At 37.7% G+C, this 17,281-nt stretch overlaps 1 protein-coding gene across 2 annotated transcripts in view; it reads right to left on the minus strand.

Moving 5' to 3' along the window:
• The window catches only part of mprip (myosin phosphatase Rho interacting protein), an 81,902-nt gene that overhangs the window by 40,921 nt on the left and 23,700 nt on the right, over positions 1 to 17,281 (minus strand). For both annotated transcript variants that reach the window (XM_052102694.1, XM_052102693.1), the window contains exons 4-8: positions 8,148 to 8,299; positions 7,939 to 8,023; positions 6,405 to 6,579; positions 5,558 to 6,002; positions 4,118 to 4,247 (exon numbers count right to left, since the gene is read on the minus strand). In XM_052102694.1, coding sequence (XP_051958654.1) covers positions 4,118 to 4,247; positions 5,558 to 6,002; positions 6,405 to 6,579; positions 7,939 to 8,023; positions 8,148 to 8,299 — 987 coding nt within the window. The remainder of the gene's footprint in view (positions 1 to 4,117; positions 4,248 to 5,557; positions 6,003 to 6,404; positions 6,580 to 7,938; positions 8,024 to 8,147; positions 8,300 to 17,281) is intronic.

Below are 17,281 nucleotides of genomic sequence, written 5' to 3' on the forward strand. Positions count from 1 at the left end.
CCAAATAGAAGACAGAACCTTCTCAAAAATCAAGTTAAAAGTAAACTTTTCAGTTTTTCTTTAAATTGATTGAAACTTATGAAAACTTTGAAGCCTTTGTTGATTAATGTGTTTGCCATTTTCAGATTGCACTTAAAAAAATAGATAAACCAAAGTTCTGTCATTATTTACAACTCATATCTTTCCCAATGCATATGAGGTTTTTTTCATGGACCTTCACATCTTTACCAAACAATGGCAATTCATTGTGAATACAAGCAGTCCAGCTTGAAAAAGAATAACAGCACACTATAAAATCAACATAAAAGTAGTTGATAAAACTTCTAAAGTCTTCGGAAGTCATGCAATAACTTTGTGTGATCAACAGACTGAAAACTCATTATGCACTGATAATGTCTGGACTTTTTTATCCATTTGTTGAATATATTTTGCCTCACATACAAGAAGCTTTCTCCTAGAGACATGGGTAATCAGGCCCAGGCCTAGAATCAGGCTCAGTTTATTTCATTATTTAAGTTCCGTCTATGGTTTTGATGTTATACAGACAATGTTATTGAAATACAGACATTTTCTGACAGAAATCAAATATGGAGATGGTCACAATGTTTGGTTACGAATCACACGAGAACTAGTCTCACGTAACCAAACCTATAACTACGTCATAAGTCTGGGCTGTATAGCAGCTTCAATTGGCAAAGAACCACCCATTCAGACAGGAAAAGCCATCTAACGGCCGTGTTAAGAGACCAATCACAGTTAGTTATGTCATTAAGGGGTGTTTGGGGGCAGGGATGTATCATACCATAATAAAAGACCGACATGGGGAAAAAAAATATTTATATAATGCTGCGTAAGCCTCCGTGAGCAACTGCACAGAAAACACATGGGAGAAAAGGAGAACATGTGTAGAGAGTCTACGTACAGCACAGAAAACCTCAAGAGCTTTACTCGTGGACATCCACTTTACTTTCTATGAAGTGCCTCAAAAAACACAATCAATATTTGCAAAAATTTGGTTGTCACTAACCTGGCAAAACTGGGAGAATTCCACCTTGATAGAATGAGCGCTTTTGAGGATGATATAGTCCTCAAATGCACTCCTTATATCAATGCAGTAGCTTATGAACTAGGGCTGGGACAACGCGGCGACGTCATCGATGACGTTGACGCAAAATATGCGCGTCGATTCGTCGGACCCAAAACAAAGATGGCGGCACCGGCGAGTAGTAGCAACATGAGTGGCTCCTCAGACTATCAGAGGTGCAAGGCGGCATGCACTCGTTCCTCTAAAGTATGGGAATTCTTTAATTTAAAAGGAAACAATTCCGCGATATGTCGTCTTTGCAAAATGGAGATGGCATTCCATTCTAGCACCACGGCAATGCACCAGCATCTGAACAGGCGCCACCCGGTTGCAGCTGCAAATGACAGAGCACCGCAAGTTTTTTTTTCAACTCCCCACTTTGCACTCGATGTTGGAGTAGGCTATAATACGTTGTTGACACCTAAAGTTTTCGCTTATAGATTAATAATGCTCTTATAGCTATGAATGTCATGAAAAATACATAGAGGACACTGACAACGCGCTGACAGACAGGACCAAGCAGGTAACATTTAATAAAGTCTCAACTTTCAAATTTGGACATTCAAAGAAAATTAAACCAGAAATAGGCCTACTATTTTGTGGCTCTTTAATGTGTCTTGACAGATTGCCTCAGTTAAAGCTGCTCGTGAACCGATCATCTTTTCCTTGGTTAATTTATAGCATCAAATAGGCTAAACGTGAATGTAGCCTACATCAGAAGGACTGTTGTTTTAACCGCGGAAAGATGTCAGTACAGTAGCCTACAATCCATTATTCAAATTCAAATCCACCGACGTTAATCTTCTCTCTCCTGACTACTTCGTCGGACAAAAATGGCGTATTATGATTGATTGATCAGATCGCCAGTCAATCAAACTCCCGGCAAATGTTTTTTTTAAAACATGTTATACACCCCCACCCCCGATGAAACCGGTATTACCGGTGTTGTCACAAGTCGATTAATCGAAATCGAATCGGACTGTAAAAAATTAATCGTTAGATTAATCGATGCATCGAAAAATATATCGCTAGATTAATCGTTTAAAAAAATAATCGTTTATCCCAGCCCTATTATGAACACAACTATATCTACGGCTGAAAAGCACAGTAATGTGTACGTACATTCACTTTACTACCTACTAAAGTACCCAACGTAGTCTTTTATAGAATTGCTGTAGCCCATCCGCCTAAAGGTTCAACATGTTGTGTAGTTTGAGATGCTATTCTGCTCACTACAATCGTTGACAACAATTGTTTACACTGCCAACAAGATACAATTACCTGAGAAACAAATATTCCCACTTATTCCCTGATGGCAGTGGACTCTTTCAGCATGATAATGAGCCCTGCCACACTACAAAAATTGTTCAGGAATGTTTGAGGAACATGACAAAGAGTTCAAGGTGTTGACTTGGCTTCCAAATTCCATAGATCTCAGTGCTGGACCAAAAAGTCTGATCCATGGAGTCCCCATCTCGCAACTTACAGGACTTAAAGGATCTGCTGTTAACATCTTGGTGCCAGATATCACAGGACACCTTCAGAGGTCTTGTGGACTCCATGCCTCCAGAGGTGTTTTGATGGTACGAGGGGGACCTACATGATATTAGGCAAGTGGTTTTAATGTTGTGGCTGATATAGGACTTGTTTATATCCACATTAAAACAAGTCCTATATTGACATAACCTGAAAAGCTGCTCAGCAAGGAAGAAGCCACTGCTCCAAAACTGCCATAAAAAAGCCTGACTACAGTTAGCAAGTGCACATGGGGACAAAGATCTTTTTGGAGAAATTTCCTCTGGTCTGACGAAACAAATTTTGAACTGTTTGGCCATAATGACCATCGTTATGTTTGAAGGAAAAAGGGTGAGGCTTGCAAGCCGAAGAACACCATCCCAACCGTGAAGCATGGGGGTGACAGCATCATGTTGTGTGCTTTGCTGCAGGAGGGACTAGTGCACTTCACAAAATAGACGGCATCATGAGGAAGGAAATTTACATTGGACACATTGAAGCAACATCTCATGAAATCAGCTAGGAAGTTAAAGCTTGGTCACAAATGGTAATTCCAAATGGACAATGACCCAAAGCATACCTCCAAAGTAGTAGCAAAATGGCTTAAGTACAACAAATTCAAGGTATTGGAGTGCCATCACAAAGCACCTCAATCCGATAGAAAATTTGTGGGCAGAACTGAAAAAGCATGTGCGAGCAAGGAGGCCTACAAACCTGACTCAGTTACACCAGTTCTGTATGGAGGAATGGGCCAAAATTCCAGCAACTTTTGTAACAGAGTGCTTCTGTATTTAAATAATTTGTATTGTTGTATAATTTCCTCATACTTTGTGATCTAAATCACCTGAAGCTGTTTGGAAAGTTTAGAGTGCATCTTGACTGTGATCTGCGTAATTCTTCTCCTCAGTCAGGCACGAGCTGCAGTGCTGCTCTTGTGTCCCATCGTTAGTTTAATCTCTGATCTCATGTTACATTAAATTAGATCAAACGACTACTCAAAAACTTAAATTTTTGTCGATAACGTTGACAAATCGTTTCCACCCTAATTCTGAATAAATTATACAGACTATTGTGTGTGAATTTCCCAGGAGATCAGCAGTTACAAAAATACTCAAACCAACCCATTTGGAACCTACAATCATGCCACGATCGAAATCACTGGAGATAAAACAAATTCCCCATTCTGATGGTTGATGTGAACATTAAATGAAGCTCCTGACCCATATTCTCATTAAGGGAAATGGCCAAAGCAAAATTTACCAGTATTTTCAAAAGGGTCGTACATTTTAGGAAATTTTCTGGAAAAAACACTGTGAAAGGAGCTATAAAGAATAACAGCAAATTTGGAACAAAATTAAGGGGAGTAAATAATGTCAGAATTTTCATTTTAAAGGGTTAAGGTAGTAAAGCTTGCGTGTCTGGAGACCGTCTCTTGGAAGTGCAGATGACAGTGCTGTCTGTTAAAACGATCAGAGTCTGTGTATGTGAACACTGGGGGCATCGGTAAGTGTTCATTACCTCCCGTTGGAATCGTCTCATTTCACTGCGGCCCTGTCTGACTCTACTGTGGCTTGTCTCGTCCACCTCCATTCTCTCAGCATGCTCCAACTCTAACGCCTCCAGCTTCTCAATCACATTTGAACGCCCACTAAGGATGCAGAAAGAAATAGATCTTTTAAGAGACAACATTACAGTGCAGAAACTGGGCAAAAAAGTACAGAATGGGCATGCTGTATAGTTTTTGCTTTGCTTGCAACTTCTAATGCAACATGACAGCAAATCATCTGAATTTAGTCATAATTGTAGAATTCCAGGTTGCCACTTCAGAAAACTGTATCAGGGTCAGAAATTAACCAGGGCTTGGGGCAAAAAAATGCCATGAAAATACGCAAAAAAATATAACACAAAATCAAATTACTGTGACAAATTTTCCCTGCAATAAATTTCTCTGCATTTGATGTATATGTTAAAATTCTATTTTAGGCCTAATTATATATTTTTGATTTTTTTGATGAATAATTAATTGAGGCATCTGACATAAAGGGACAACACACTGTGTTTTTGTCTGGTTAGAAAAACTTACAACATTTTTTAACAGAATTTTCAGAACAGAATCTTCAAGTTATAAATATATTATAACATTTAGAAGGAAGGGGTTAAAATGTGAATATGTCGTCTCCTGATTTTAATTAACCCGTTTCCACTTCCATTTCCTGACTTTTAAAGACAGGAATCTGGTTCACAAAAATGATGTCTGAAAATATATTTTTTTAAATGATGACCTTATTTGGGATATGCACAGTATTGTCAGCCCTCCTTAAAAGGAAACAAGAAAGCTAGTCAGTGAGATATTTATGTCACATGACAGCTCAAAACCTCATTGGCTGCTGCATACAACGTGGCACAATTCCCATAAACCCAAATTAAACCAAAGTCAAGTATCTTTTTCTATTGGACAGTGTTATTCTGCAGTCCTGTCCATTTTGTTATTTGCCTCCCTCTTACTGAAAAATACACCAGAAAGTCTTGAAACTTTGCTCTCTGGAGGACTTTGAACTTTGGTAAAGGGGTTAGTGGGAGTGCCTCAAAAAAACCAAAATGAACAGTGTTATTGACAGTGTTTACTTTAAACACAAATACTGCCAACAACAACAGGGGGAGATATAATTATCACCATAATTCAATGTCAAAAGAATGTGTCCATGCCCATGTTGCAAAATACTTGTGGGTGTTTGACCTATTGATTTGGCCTAATAAGGTGTGTGCAGGGTTTAAGCTTCTCTGCTTAGCACAAGCATATAGCACATCCGCCACGCAGTACTCTCGGTTCTCACTTCGTCTGGAGTAAGGGCTGCTCAGTTAGAGTGGCCGAAGCGCAGCATGCCTTTAAAAGGAGAGGCACAGAGAGAAGCCAAAGAAAGAATGAAAGGGCATGTGAGGGGAAGAGCTTATGCTCACCTTCTCTCAGGGCTGAAGACAAGCTCTTTGTCCTGTCTTTCTGGACTGCGAAGGCGGCTCCGTTTCTCTGCCTTGCGTGCCTCTGTATCACTGCGGCGGGGCAGAGCACGAGGAGCACGGCCGAGTTGTTCAACTGGGTGGCTGTCGTTGCTGGTGACAGTGCTGCTGCTCGCATCAGAGTCCAGAGAACTCATGGAGCCGCTAATGTGGGAACCATTAGACAGCAGGCTGCTGCCTGATGGGAAGGGGTCACTGGGAGCAGGGGAGAGGCAGCGGGGGATGCCCCCCAGCTCTCCGCTGTGCCTGCTGGATGAGCTGCCTGTGGGGGACAGGGGGTCATGAGAGGGCTGGGAAACAACGGAATGGAAGGAGAGCCCGCTCCGGTCCACCTCGTCACCGTTCACAGAACTCTGATCTGAACATCGACTCAACATTGACCCCTCACCTATAGAGTGTAATAAAAGAAGAGAGTCAGAGTGCATTACTGTTTATTTCTACCAAGTTAAAGACCCCAAGAAATGGCTTTTTCTTTCCTGTTTTGTCATACTTATGAAATAGGAAATTGGGGACATACATATTGAAGTTCTTGTCCCTTTCTTTAGATACTGAGTTACTGACGGAGACACATTCTCATTCTAAAGAGCAATTTATTGGACAACATTTTGAATACGACCACGAGAGCAAGATGAGACATCAGCTAAAGGTTTGTTTTAAGAGTACACTAGCATACAGATGGCCTCCAAGCTACAGACATGGACTTAGAGCCACAAAACGCTATTTTTGATTTCATGGTAGTTTTAAATGAGGGTTTTATGGAAAACAAGTATGTTTTTGAGGACTCCCATACCTGCAGAGGGCATTGGTGAGCCAAGTGGTGCCACTTCACTAGCAGACCGTGTCTGGGACACATCCACCTCTCTGCTTTGCAGCTCCTCTAGCCATATGATAGAACTGGAGTCTGGAGTCTTCTCTGCATCAGGGATGCCTGAGCCAGTCACTGCTACCTTAGCTGGCCCAGGCTCCTACAAAACAAACATATAACATCAATAACTTTCATTACTACACATTTCCATAGAAGCATAGATCTAGTAACTGAAAAAGATCCCAATGACCGCATCCTTCAAGTCAACATGGGGCAAAATCGACTGCCTTTAATTTCTTAATATACATTCCTGGTCTTATTGTGTACGATTTATCAGAACACATTACTCAAAAAAAAGAAATGTTTGTTTTTGTAAACGTTTATAAAAATTTGATAACTTGGCCTGCCTTTGAAACAACTTTACTTTTTGGCTGACATTACAAATCCCTCTTTTCAACCCCCTCGCCTCCAGCCACCTGGCTCCATTCTGGTATTGCCCTATTTAGGGATTCATCGATATGAGCATTTTTGGCCTATACCAATACCGAATTTAGCAAAACACTATTAGCCAATATCGACATTTTGCCACTTACCTTATTTTGTCATCAGATCACTGTTTTGCTCAAGAATTATACTTTAAAAATGTACAAGGATGTACAAAAGCTTTTTCTCTGTTCTAAATATTTTCCATTAAACATAGATTGGATCTGTTGAACACATGACAAGCCAAATGTAAAGAGTGGCACAACGAAAGATAAATGGAAGATAAAAAGATACAAAATATTGAAAAATAACTAAATATCATGGCATGATGAATATGACAAAAGGTTTTGTACTTTAAATTTTTTTTACACTGCTGTTTTTGTAGTTCCAAACAACAAAACTCACATTTTACACGTTTGTAATGTATAATCACAAATTAATATTATGCATATGTTGGGCAATTTGACAGAAATGTCAACAACATCATGGAAAAATCAAAAGTTACCAAAAGAGCAAAACGCCCTTTTAAGTTCTATTGTGGTGTAATGGATAATGGTTATTGTAGTACAGACCGCTAGAGGGTGCTGCTTGCTTACAAAATGCTGACTGAAGTGCTGATTGCAGTCTATTTTTAAACGCAGACTTTCTAGCTTCCATAATCGCACAAGACCATATTGCGATTTCAATCTTAACCCAATCAATTGTGCAGCCTTAATGGATACCATTCTAATGTCTCAATTCAAAATTTGCATGTTTCGAAGCATTTCGGATGGCTTTACCTCATCATGTATTGGTAAGTGCCGCTTTCACAACTGCCATGTCTGTAACAACGTTGGTTTTTCTTATTAATGTGAGAAAGAGAATGATTACAAATTAAATATTTAAGCCACATTTAAGATGCATCCCTCCTCAAAGTCTTGCACTGAATTTGGCCTGTTTTACTTTAAAATGTCACTTCACAAAAGTAAAATGGGAAGGGAAAGACGTTTAAATTGACTTGAAAGCAACACGGAAATTCAGAAGGTCATATATATACCTGTGAGGTTGCAGGTTCCACTTTACGCTTCTTCTTTTGATTCTGCTTGTTGGTCCTCGGATAAACCACTAGCTGTTCACTCCATCTGTTAAAAGACAAAAGATCACTGCACTATACAGGTTGCATATGTCAAGTTAAAACTTGCGTCCCATTAGTGAAGAAGAATGTATATTTTTAATAGTAGGTTGGTGATATGAACTGTCACATACCCATTGATGATCTCTTTGTTGTCTCCTCGAATGTAGTACTCCTGCTCAGGGGTGATTATGCACAGCGCATTCTTCTGCCCTGTCCTGGGCTCAGCATCTATCACGTCTGTGCAGAGGTTCATGTTGACAGTTCCTTGTGGGAGTGTGCTTGGCTATGAGAGATCAGATGAGAAAAATAATTTTGAAAACCTAGAAATCAAGATATAATTTGGTCAGACCATTTCTAGACAGAACATTCAAGAATTAATGTAAACATAACTTGTTTGTTTACACGTAAACTCCACAGGGTAAGCTAATTTTTTATTTGATATTCAAGAAGTATAATCAGTTTAGGTATTCAGTTTACTGATAGAAAAAAAAAAAGTTTAACTAAATAGTACAGTTGAAGTCAGAAGTTTACATACACTTAGGTTGAAGTCCTTAAAACTCATTTTTAACCACTCCACAGATTTAATATTAGCAAACTATAGTTTTGCAAAGTCATTTAGGACATCTACTTTGTGCATGACACGAGTAATTTTTCCAACAATTGTTTACGGACAGTAAAAAAAATTCACTTTTTATTGACTATATCACAATTCCAGTGGGTCAGAAGTTTACATACACTAAGTTAACTGTGCCTTTAAGCAGCTTGGAAAATTCCAGAAAATGATGTCAAGCCTTTAGACAATTAGCAAATTAGCTTCTGATAGGCTAATGGAGTCAATTGAAGGTGTACCTGTGGATGTATTTTAGGGCCTATCATCAAACTCAGTGCCTCTTTTCTTGACATCATGGGAAAATCAAAAGAAAGCAGCAAAAAATTGTGGACCTCCACAAGTCTGATTCATCCTTGGGAGCAATTTCCAAATGCCTTAAGGTACCACGTTCATCTGTACAATAGCACACAAGTATAAACACCATCACACAGCTCAGGAAGGAGAACTTCTACAGATGAACATTGTTTGGTGCGAAAAATGCAAATCAATCCCAGAACAACAGCAAAAGGACCTTGTGAAGGTGTTGGAGGAAACGGGTAGACAAGAATCTATATCCACAGTAAAACAAGTCCTATATCGACATAACCTGAAAGGCTGCTCAGCAAGGAAGATGCCAATGCTCCAAAACTGCCATAAAAAAGCCAGATTACAGCTTGCAAGTGCACATGGTGACAAAAATTTCCTCTGGCCTGATGAAACAAATTTGAACTTTTTGGCCATAATGACCATCATTATTTTTGATGGAAAAAGGGCGATTCTTGCAAGATGAAGAAGACCATCCCAACCGTGAAGCATGGGGGTGGCAGCATAATTTAGTGGGGGTGCTTTGCTGCAGGAGTGACTGGTGCACTTCACAAAATAGATGGCATCACAAGGAAGGACAATTATGTGGATATATTGAAGCAACATCTCAAGACATCAGCCAGGAAGTTCAAGGTATTCATGTAAACACGGAGAGTGATGTCTAACTCTAAAGTGAATGTAACAGTGGAGAAAAAAGCGGATTTGTATTAAAATGTCGATCTTGTACTTAAATTTAAGCTAATAGACCTGCTGCCGTCTAGTGTGTCATTATAATAATCAAACAACCATAACAAGAAAACAAGAAACCACTCACTGCTCTTGACTGAATAAATTCAGTAGCTTTAAAAGTATTCATGTATTATAATCTTACAATAGACCAGTAGTAGTTTTATGTTGCATTTCATTCTGAATGTTTACTTGAATACTTGATAGCCTACTACTGTTAAAACTTTTAAAGCTGTTAAAAAAGCGCTGAATTTTTGTTCTATTGTTTTTAATCTATTTCTATTCATTGCTGTTTTTTATTGTTATTTTATTACTGACTGTTTACTAGTCTTAATTACTAGTTCTATAATTACTTAAGAACTTGAAACCATTCTTCCATAATTAACATATTAGTTAGTGTTATTATTTGTTGTGGTATTAAAGCTGGTATTGAGAATCGACAAATTTCATGGAACTATGAGCATCCCTGCTGTTAATGGTGGCGATGGAGGCTTTTCTGTATTATACATGACATGAAATAATTACCATATGACAATAGCCTCCTCCCCTACACAGTGCAGTTTACATTTCTGTTGCAGATAATTAAGTTGATTGCATAGATACACTATTAGGTTGGGCATTGGTCGTAATTTTTGAAAATATACAGCATAAACTTTGACATGCTACTTTAGCATATAACTTAAATGTCATTTTTCCCTCTTTTTTTTAGAGCACAAATTTGTTTACAAGAGAACAAAGTTCTTCAGAGATCTAGCCTCTGAATTTTGATCTCAAAGTGCATCACATTGATGCATTTAACTTTAAAATGTACAACATTTTCTTATGGGGGAGAATTCCCCTGGACCACCCCGGAGGGTCAAAGATCCACCCACCACAGTCTCACAAAATCCTGTGGGAAACTGAAATAGCAATGGTGTTAATGTCTGAGTTGCTGTTGTGTTCAGTCGATAGCTGTATTGCATTGTCAGTGCTGTCTTGTCCGGTGCACAACTTTGTAAGATTAGCCAGACAGCTAGCTAGCAGCTACCTAGCCTTATTACTGGCTTTCATGACAGCAGGGCTAGGTAGCCAGCAGCTAGCAAATATTTCCTAAATGGCTGAATTCATAACTGTAATTCGGTTAGCTAGTTGTTTGTATAAATTTGCCAAACTGTTTGCAAATTTGTATTTAGCGGCAAGCACCTGATCATCTAGATGTAAAAAAAAAAAATTCCCTGAATAACAAAAATTACTCAAGTTTATAATCAATTTTTTCCCATTATATACTGACAGTTTTATCACCAAGCCCTACTCATAACCCTGCTTAATAAGCAGAGACAATTATTAGGAAACCATTCGTAGGTTGCTTTCCATGAAATCTATAAACACTGTATCTCTGCGGCACTATAAAAATTGATCTGTTTGCTTGAGAAGACCATTCCAGCATGACATAGCAACATTAAGTGCTTTTCCTTCATTGGGCCGAACAGTTCTGAGAATGGTGAGTAACTGTTCCAGCAGCATTTAAACTTAAACATGGTTTGGTACAGTCTGATTACAAAGATTTTTTTCAGCATGGTTAGCTAACCATACTCAGGACAGGAAAACCATTCTGGTGGAAACGTGGCTATTCAAGATTGGTCACTTGCCCAGTCAGTTAATTCTAATCCTCATTTCGCTGCACCACAGTTGACAATTAAATGGTATGGTTCATTAGGCCCAATGGTTTAAAAGCACCTATAGACTCAACCAATAGCATGAGTTTGGGCCAGAATATCTGTATCAATAGTAAACTTTTTTTTTTAGCAATTCCATTTGGTGGTGGTAGTGGTGCAGAAATTACACAATTCAGCTTTAAGATTCCTAAAGAGCATGTCATCATACTAGATTCATGATCTTTGACTCATAAGTATGAGATGTTGTAATATTGTCTCCGATTTAAACTTCAGTTAAAACAGACATGGACTAAAAGCCATAAAACTCAAAAGCTGTATTAAAGCTGGAAAGTTATTTTATTTCTGTGAATAAGTTCCATAAATAGATCCATTTAAATCTCTCATTCATTTTATGATTGCGTATTCACTCAAAAATGTCAATTCTTTTTAACAATTAAAATTTGTACTGTCTTTTTCTTCTAGATGGTTTCTTTGATTGAAATGACCCTTTAAGCCAATTCAGAGCAAATATATAAATACAGATATATACACTCACTTTATTAGGAACACCTGTAACAGATTGTAACAAACTTCATGCAGGGAGGGGAAGGAGGACACAGGGAACTGGTTTCTTCCACTCAAAGGTAAGGCTTTTAATTAATAAACTCAAGCGCTTTACAGCTTCACATACACATTACCACAATACAGTCTTTACAGACATGTAGCTCTTCCCTCCACTTGCGTGGTTCCTTTTATACCACTCTCCCCAAGCTTACAGCAATTGGAAACAGGTGTTAGTCATTATCTGGCTCAGGTGTATGCACCCGTACCGCTTTCTCTCTCTCCGGACGAACGCTCGACCACGTCCCCATTGCCACACAGACCTACTTATTCATGCGATTATCTAAACAGCCAATTGTCTGGGAGCACTGGAATGCATAAAATCATGCCGATACGAGTCAGGAGCTTCAGTTAATGTTCACATCAACCATCAGAATGGAGAAAAATGTGATCTCAGTGATTTAGTGGCATGATTGTTGGTTCCAGATTGGCTGGTTTGAGTATTTCTGTAACTAGGTGCATTTACAAAGACCCTAGTAATCTATTTGTGATTGGACTAATAGCACAGTCAGAATAAAAAAGTCTCATGTAACCACATCAATCAGAATGAATTGGCCAAATCCAATGTAAACGTCATTTGGATTGTAAAGGGTGGTGTAAACCTTTTATAATCCGTTCAAGAAAATATCTGCCATGTAAACGCTTGATGAGATTGCTTTCTGATACTGGGACGTTGTGTGCATGACGACAAGGGAGCACTTACTCTGAGAAAATGTGCGACCAATAGAAGATTGAAGAGTCACACACTATTGAACTCTAATATTTCATTATTGTATACATACATATTTTTATTGTTGCTGGCTAGTAAGTAGATGGCATATTTGAAAATTGTTAATTATTATTTTTTATTTGTGATGTATTGTTTATTAAAACCAGAAGCCCTTGCACAAAATGTTATCCTCGTTTTCATCCGTTTTCATCCGTTTCCTCGGATTGCGATGAGTTATGCTGAATGTCGGTGTTCATTCACGCATTGTTAAAAGGCGAGGGAATGCTGAATAATTGTGCAGTGCACGCATGTCACAAGATCAATTCAGATTTTATGCTTTTGACATAGAAATGCGCATATCAACCCAATCACTTTATTAGTAAACAGTGCGTTCGGAATCATTGATCGGATTTATTTAATTCCGTTTCTTTTTTAAAAAGTGTCCATTTAAGTGCAACTACTGTTGATCGCCTGGGATTTTCACACAAAACAGTCTCTAGATTTTACTCAGAATGGTGCCAAAAACAAAAAAAAATTGTTGATGAGAGAGGTCAGTGGAGAATTACCTGACTGGTTCATGCTGATAGAAAGATATGGTAACTCGGATAACAACTCTGTACAATTGTCTGTAAAGACCACGTCGGGCACTTTATTAGAACCATAGTTTTTCTAATAAAGTGCTCAGTGAGAGTTTACATAACCAAAAAATATATATTTCGTTTTTTAGCTCAGCCCAGTCAGCCCTAGTCGCTCATCCGATTTCTGTACAGCTGATGAATCATAAGTGTTGCCAGGCCCCCAAGTTAAACAACAACAAATGTGCTACCTCACTGGTGGTGCCCTTCACAAACAAACCATGAGGCAGCACAGAGATGAACACGCCAAGACTGCAGATTAAGACTGAAACAATTAGTCAATGTTATGGACAACGTCGACAAAAAAAATTGTCAACAAAAATGTTCATTGTCGAATAGTCATTTTATCTCATTTAATGTACCATGACATCACATTAAACTCTAATGATGACACACAAGAGCAGCACTGCAGTTTGCGCCTGACTGAGGAGAGGAAGAATTACACAGATCACAGTCAAGATGCACTCTAAACTTCACAAACAGCTTCAGGTGATGTAGATCACAAAATATGAATTATAATGCAAAAATATAAAATAATGAAATACAGAAGCATTTTCGTTGTGGAACATGTGTGGACAAATCTTGCGTGTCGAGGGTCTTTAAAGGAAACATCCCGGTTACATCTTTAATGCAGTTATGTTTAATATATATATAGCTTTATTCAAGTTAAAATAATACAGCAGCAGATCATGTAAATGACTACAAACTCCGAAACTGGCATTTCTCTGCATGGTCAGTGCCTCTTCTATGAGTTGCGTGAATCTCTCGATCTAAGGGGGAGAGATTGAAACTGCACCCGGCTGAGTCACACTCTGACGTGGGGACGCTCGTCACTCGAGCACATGCTTAATGCAGCTAGATTATAACGTGATGTCCCGTGACTTATTGAATCATAATATATGTCACTGTGTATTTCTTATCGTGAAGAAAATTGGCAATACGCAGCTTTATTAATAAGAGAGAGTTTGTATTTTTGTGAGTTAAAGATGGATTGAATTGAACAGAAAAGTGAGAGGGTGTAGTCTTCACCTCATTATACACGGCAACAAAATACATTTTTGATTTTGTTTTCCAATATAAATATCTAAAACTCATTTAAAACAATGTACATTTTCTTTAGCAGCTATATTGCAGAAGAATTTTTTTTTATCTGAGAATGTTGAATATAATATTAAAAATACAAATATTTTTAAATATCAAAAAATCCTGAGAAGCGGCATATAAGAAATTTAGACTTGTTTTTTGAGAATAGATCTTGAATATACGTATAGTTTGTCTTTACTGCACTCGCAGAATTATAACCAAGTGAAAAAAAATACACTTATATACAAAATACGCTCATATTTAAGATACATTCTCTTAATGCAAGTCTAAATATACTATATGTTCCTTCTCAAATAAATGTAATGATTAATCATTACAATTATCGCCGAATAGTCAAATTATCATTCTAATAATCATTAGATTAATCGATTATAAAAAATAATCATTAGTTGGGGCTCTACTGCAGATGTCAAAATGTATTGATAAAAAAAAATAAAAAATTTTGTTTCACAGCCAAAACCAATCGTATCATTTCTAAAGACAAAGATTAAACAACACAAGTCATATGGATTACCTTTATGCTGCCCTATGTCCTTTTGTAGCGTGTAAGTTTTGGAACCCATTGACCTGCATTTTATAGAAATAAATCATACATCACAAATCATACATCTATGAAAATATCTTCGATTGTGTTCCACACAAGAAAGTAAGTCATATGATTTGGAGATGGCATAAGGGTGAGCAAATGATGAGAGAATGATTATTTTTGGGTGAACAATTCCTTTTAAGACACAAACCTTGAAATGCATACATTATGCGAAGACCAGACCATCACATTGTTTTGTTTTATTCTTGGCCGCTGCATGTTAGCTCATCCATTTCTTCAATAAATTCATTGTTTCAAAAAAAAAAAAAAGAGGAAGAAAGAAAGGGAAGAAAATAAAATCCTTTCAGTTCCAGTGCAGGGCAAGTGAACAAAGAAGGTGACAACATTAAGCAAGAAGAACTACACCTCCTTTCAGAAAACACAACCCAGACTGGACAGGTTTGGTGGAGTGTTGGCTCACCACTTGAGTAGAAAAGAAAAATCCTTTTGGTTCCAGTGCAGGGCTAGTGAATGTGATAACATTAAAAGATTAAAGAAGATCTACACCTCTTATTCTGAGTGTATGAAGCAGATAGCTGAAGCTTAAATCCATGGCAATGGATTTGATTGAAATATTACAACTAGGAATGTAGTACACAGTATAAGGTGTAGTATGCAGAAGACAGGATGTTAGTATTCCATTCCAAATACACCCCAAGTTTTTGCCCAATTACTGGGTAAAAATGAAAGTGAGAGAGAACATCTCACAAGACTCATCTTCAGTACAAAGACACACTCAAAAGACTCTAGCATACTGTGTAACATCAACTTAATTTCCTTTCAAGAGCGAGGGAGTCGACAAGAATTAACAAATCTGATTCTTTCGATGTTACGATCCTGAGATTCATGCCACACAATCTCGCAATTTCTGCCCAGGCTGTTATCTGACGTTCTGCAGTCTCCAGATGTAAAACAGGTGCTGTCTTTTCCTGATTCCTTTTATGGCCACTTTAAGTGATCTAGCTTTATTAAAAGCTGCCAGTAAAAGCCAGGGAATGCCAAATAAGGCAATTACAGTGTGTCACAGTTATAAACTGCAGCAGTGTTTCTATTTCACTACAGAGTGCAGCTTGGGGAAGAAAAAAAAAAAAAAATCTCAGTAATGAGACACCAGCAGTGTAAAAAAAAACAGAAGACACAAGAACAAAGAATTTCACATCACTCCATAGCTCTAAAAACAGGAACATTTTTATTCCTTTATAATGCTATAAACCGAGATTGAAATCTAGATTTATCAGATAACCAATTTTTTTAAATTATTTTATCCAATGGAGTATTCAATACTACACTAAAATTGTAAAATCAATTTTCTGTAAAACTGCCAATAACCACAAGCACACAATCAATTTGAGCCTTGTGTGCTAAAGTTCGCAACCAGTTCATGTAGGTCTTTGGACATACTTGGGGGATGGGAGTCCATAAGACATCTTCAGATAAGGAAAGAAAAGTAATAGGCAATGTATGGAAGAAAAGAAAACAGGAAGACTAAACAGCCATAAGCTAAATTTAAAGGATCAGTTTATAGGAAGAATTCATATAGGCAGTGAATAAATGGTTTGATATAGTGACAAAACAAAGTACAAGTTTACAAAGCAGAAACTAGCAGCTAACTAATATTCATGCCATTATTGTGGATTTGATCCCAAAACACATCAAATCCCATTTCCTTTCATTGTCTGCCTTTAAGACTGTTCAACTATTTTGTAACTGTAACAAAGCAAAAACATTTATGTTCATATGCCGACTTGTCAACGACACTAGTTGATCACATTTGATGAGCAAACAGTTGTCAATATGTTCAGATGTACACCAGATAAGCGGGTTATTGTGATAATGTGGCTTACTGTGAGAAAGCTGGGCTCCTGTTTAAATGTAATGGATAAGCGGTGTACAATTTACTCTCATATATGTGCAGCTCATCAGAAAGCAGCGTCCCTGTAGCAACGTAATCCCTGCAACGCTTCTGTAAACAACAAACATGGCATCCGAGAAAGACTTTGCTAGCTGAGGTAAGGGACATCCCATAATATAAACTGGTGTGTATAAATGAGTATAGTTTACAGAGCACGTAGATTTTCAGTTAAAATAACTTACATTTTGATCTGTTCCTCATACATGGCTTCAGAGGACTTGGAATATAGTGCACCATAACCATTTTTCTAACTCTTTTATGGTACTATTTTGTAGTATTAGAACTTGACATTAACTGTCACAACTCACTTTTATTATATAGTAACTCCACTTTTGTATTTTACAGAACAAAGAAAATCATATGGGTTTCGAACAACAGCAGGGCTAGTAAATAATGACACCACTTTTCCTTTAAAACTGGAAGTC

This window comes from Xyrauchen texanus, chromosome 33 (assembly GCF_025860055.1).
Source record: "Xyrauchen texanus isolate HMW12.3.18 chromosome 33, RBS_HiC_50CHRs, whole genome shotgun sequence".
NCBI lineage: Eukaryota > Metazoa > Chordata > Actinopteri > Cypriniformes > Catostomidae > Xyrauchen > Xyrauchen texanus.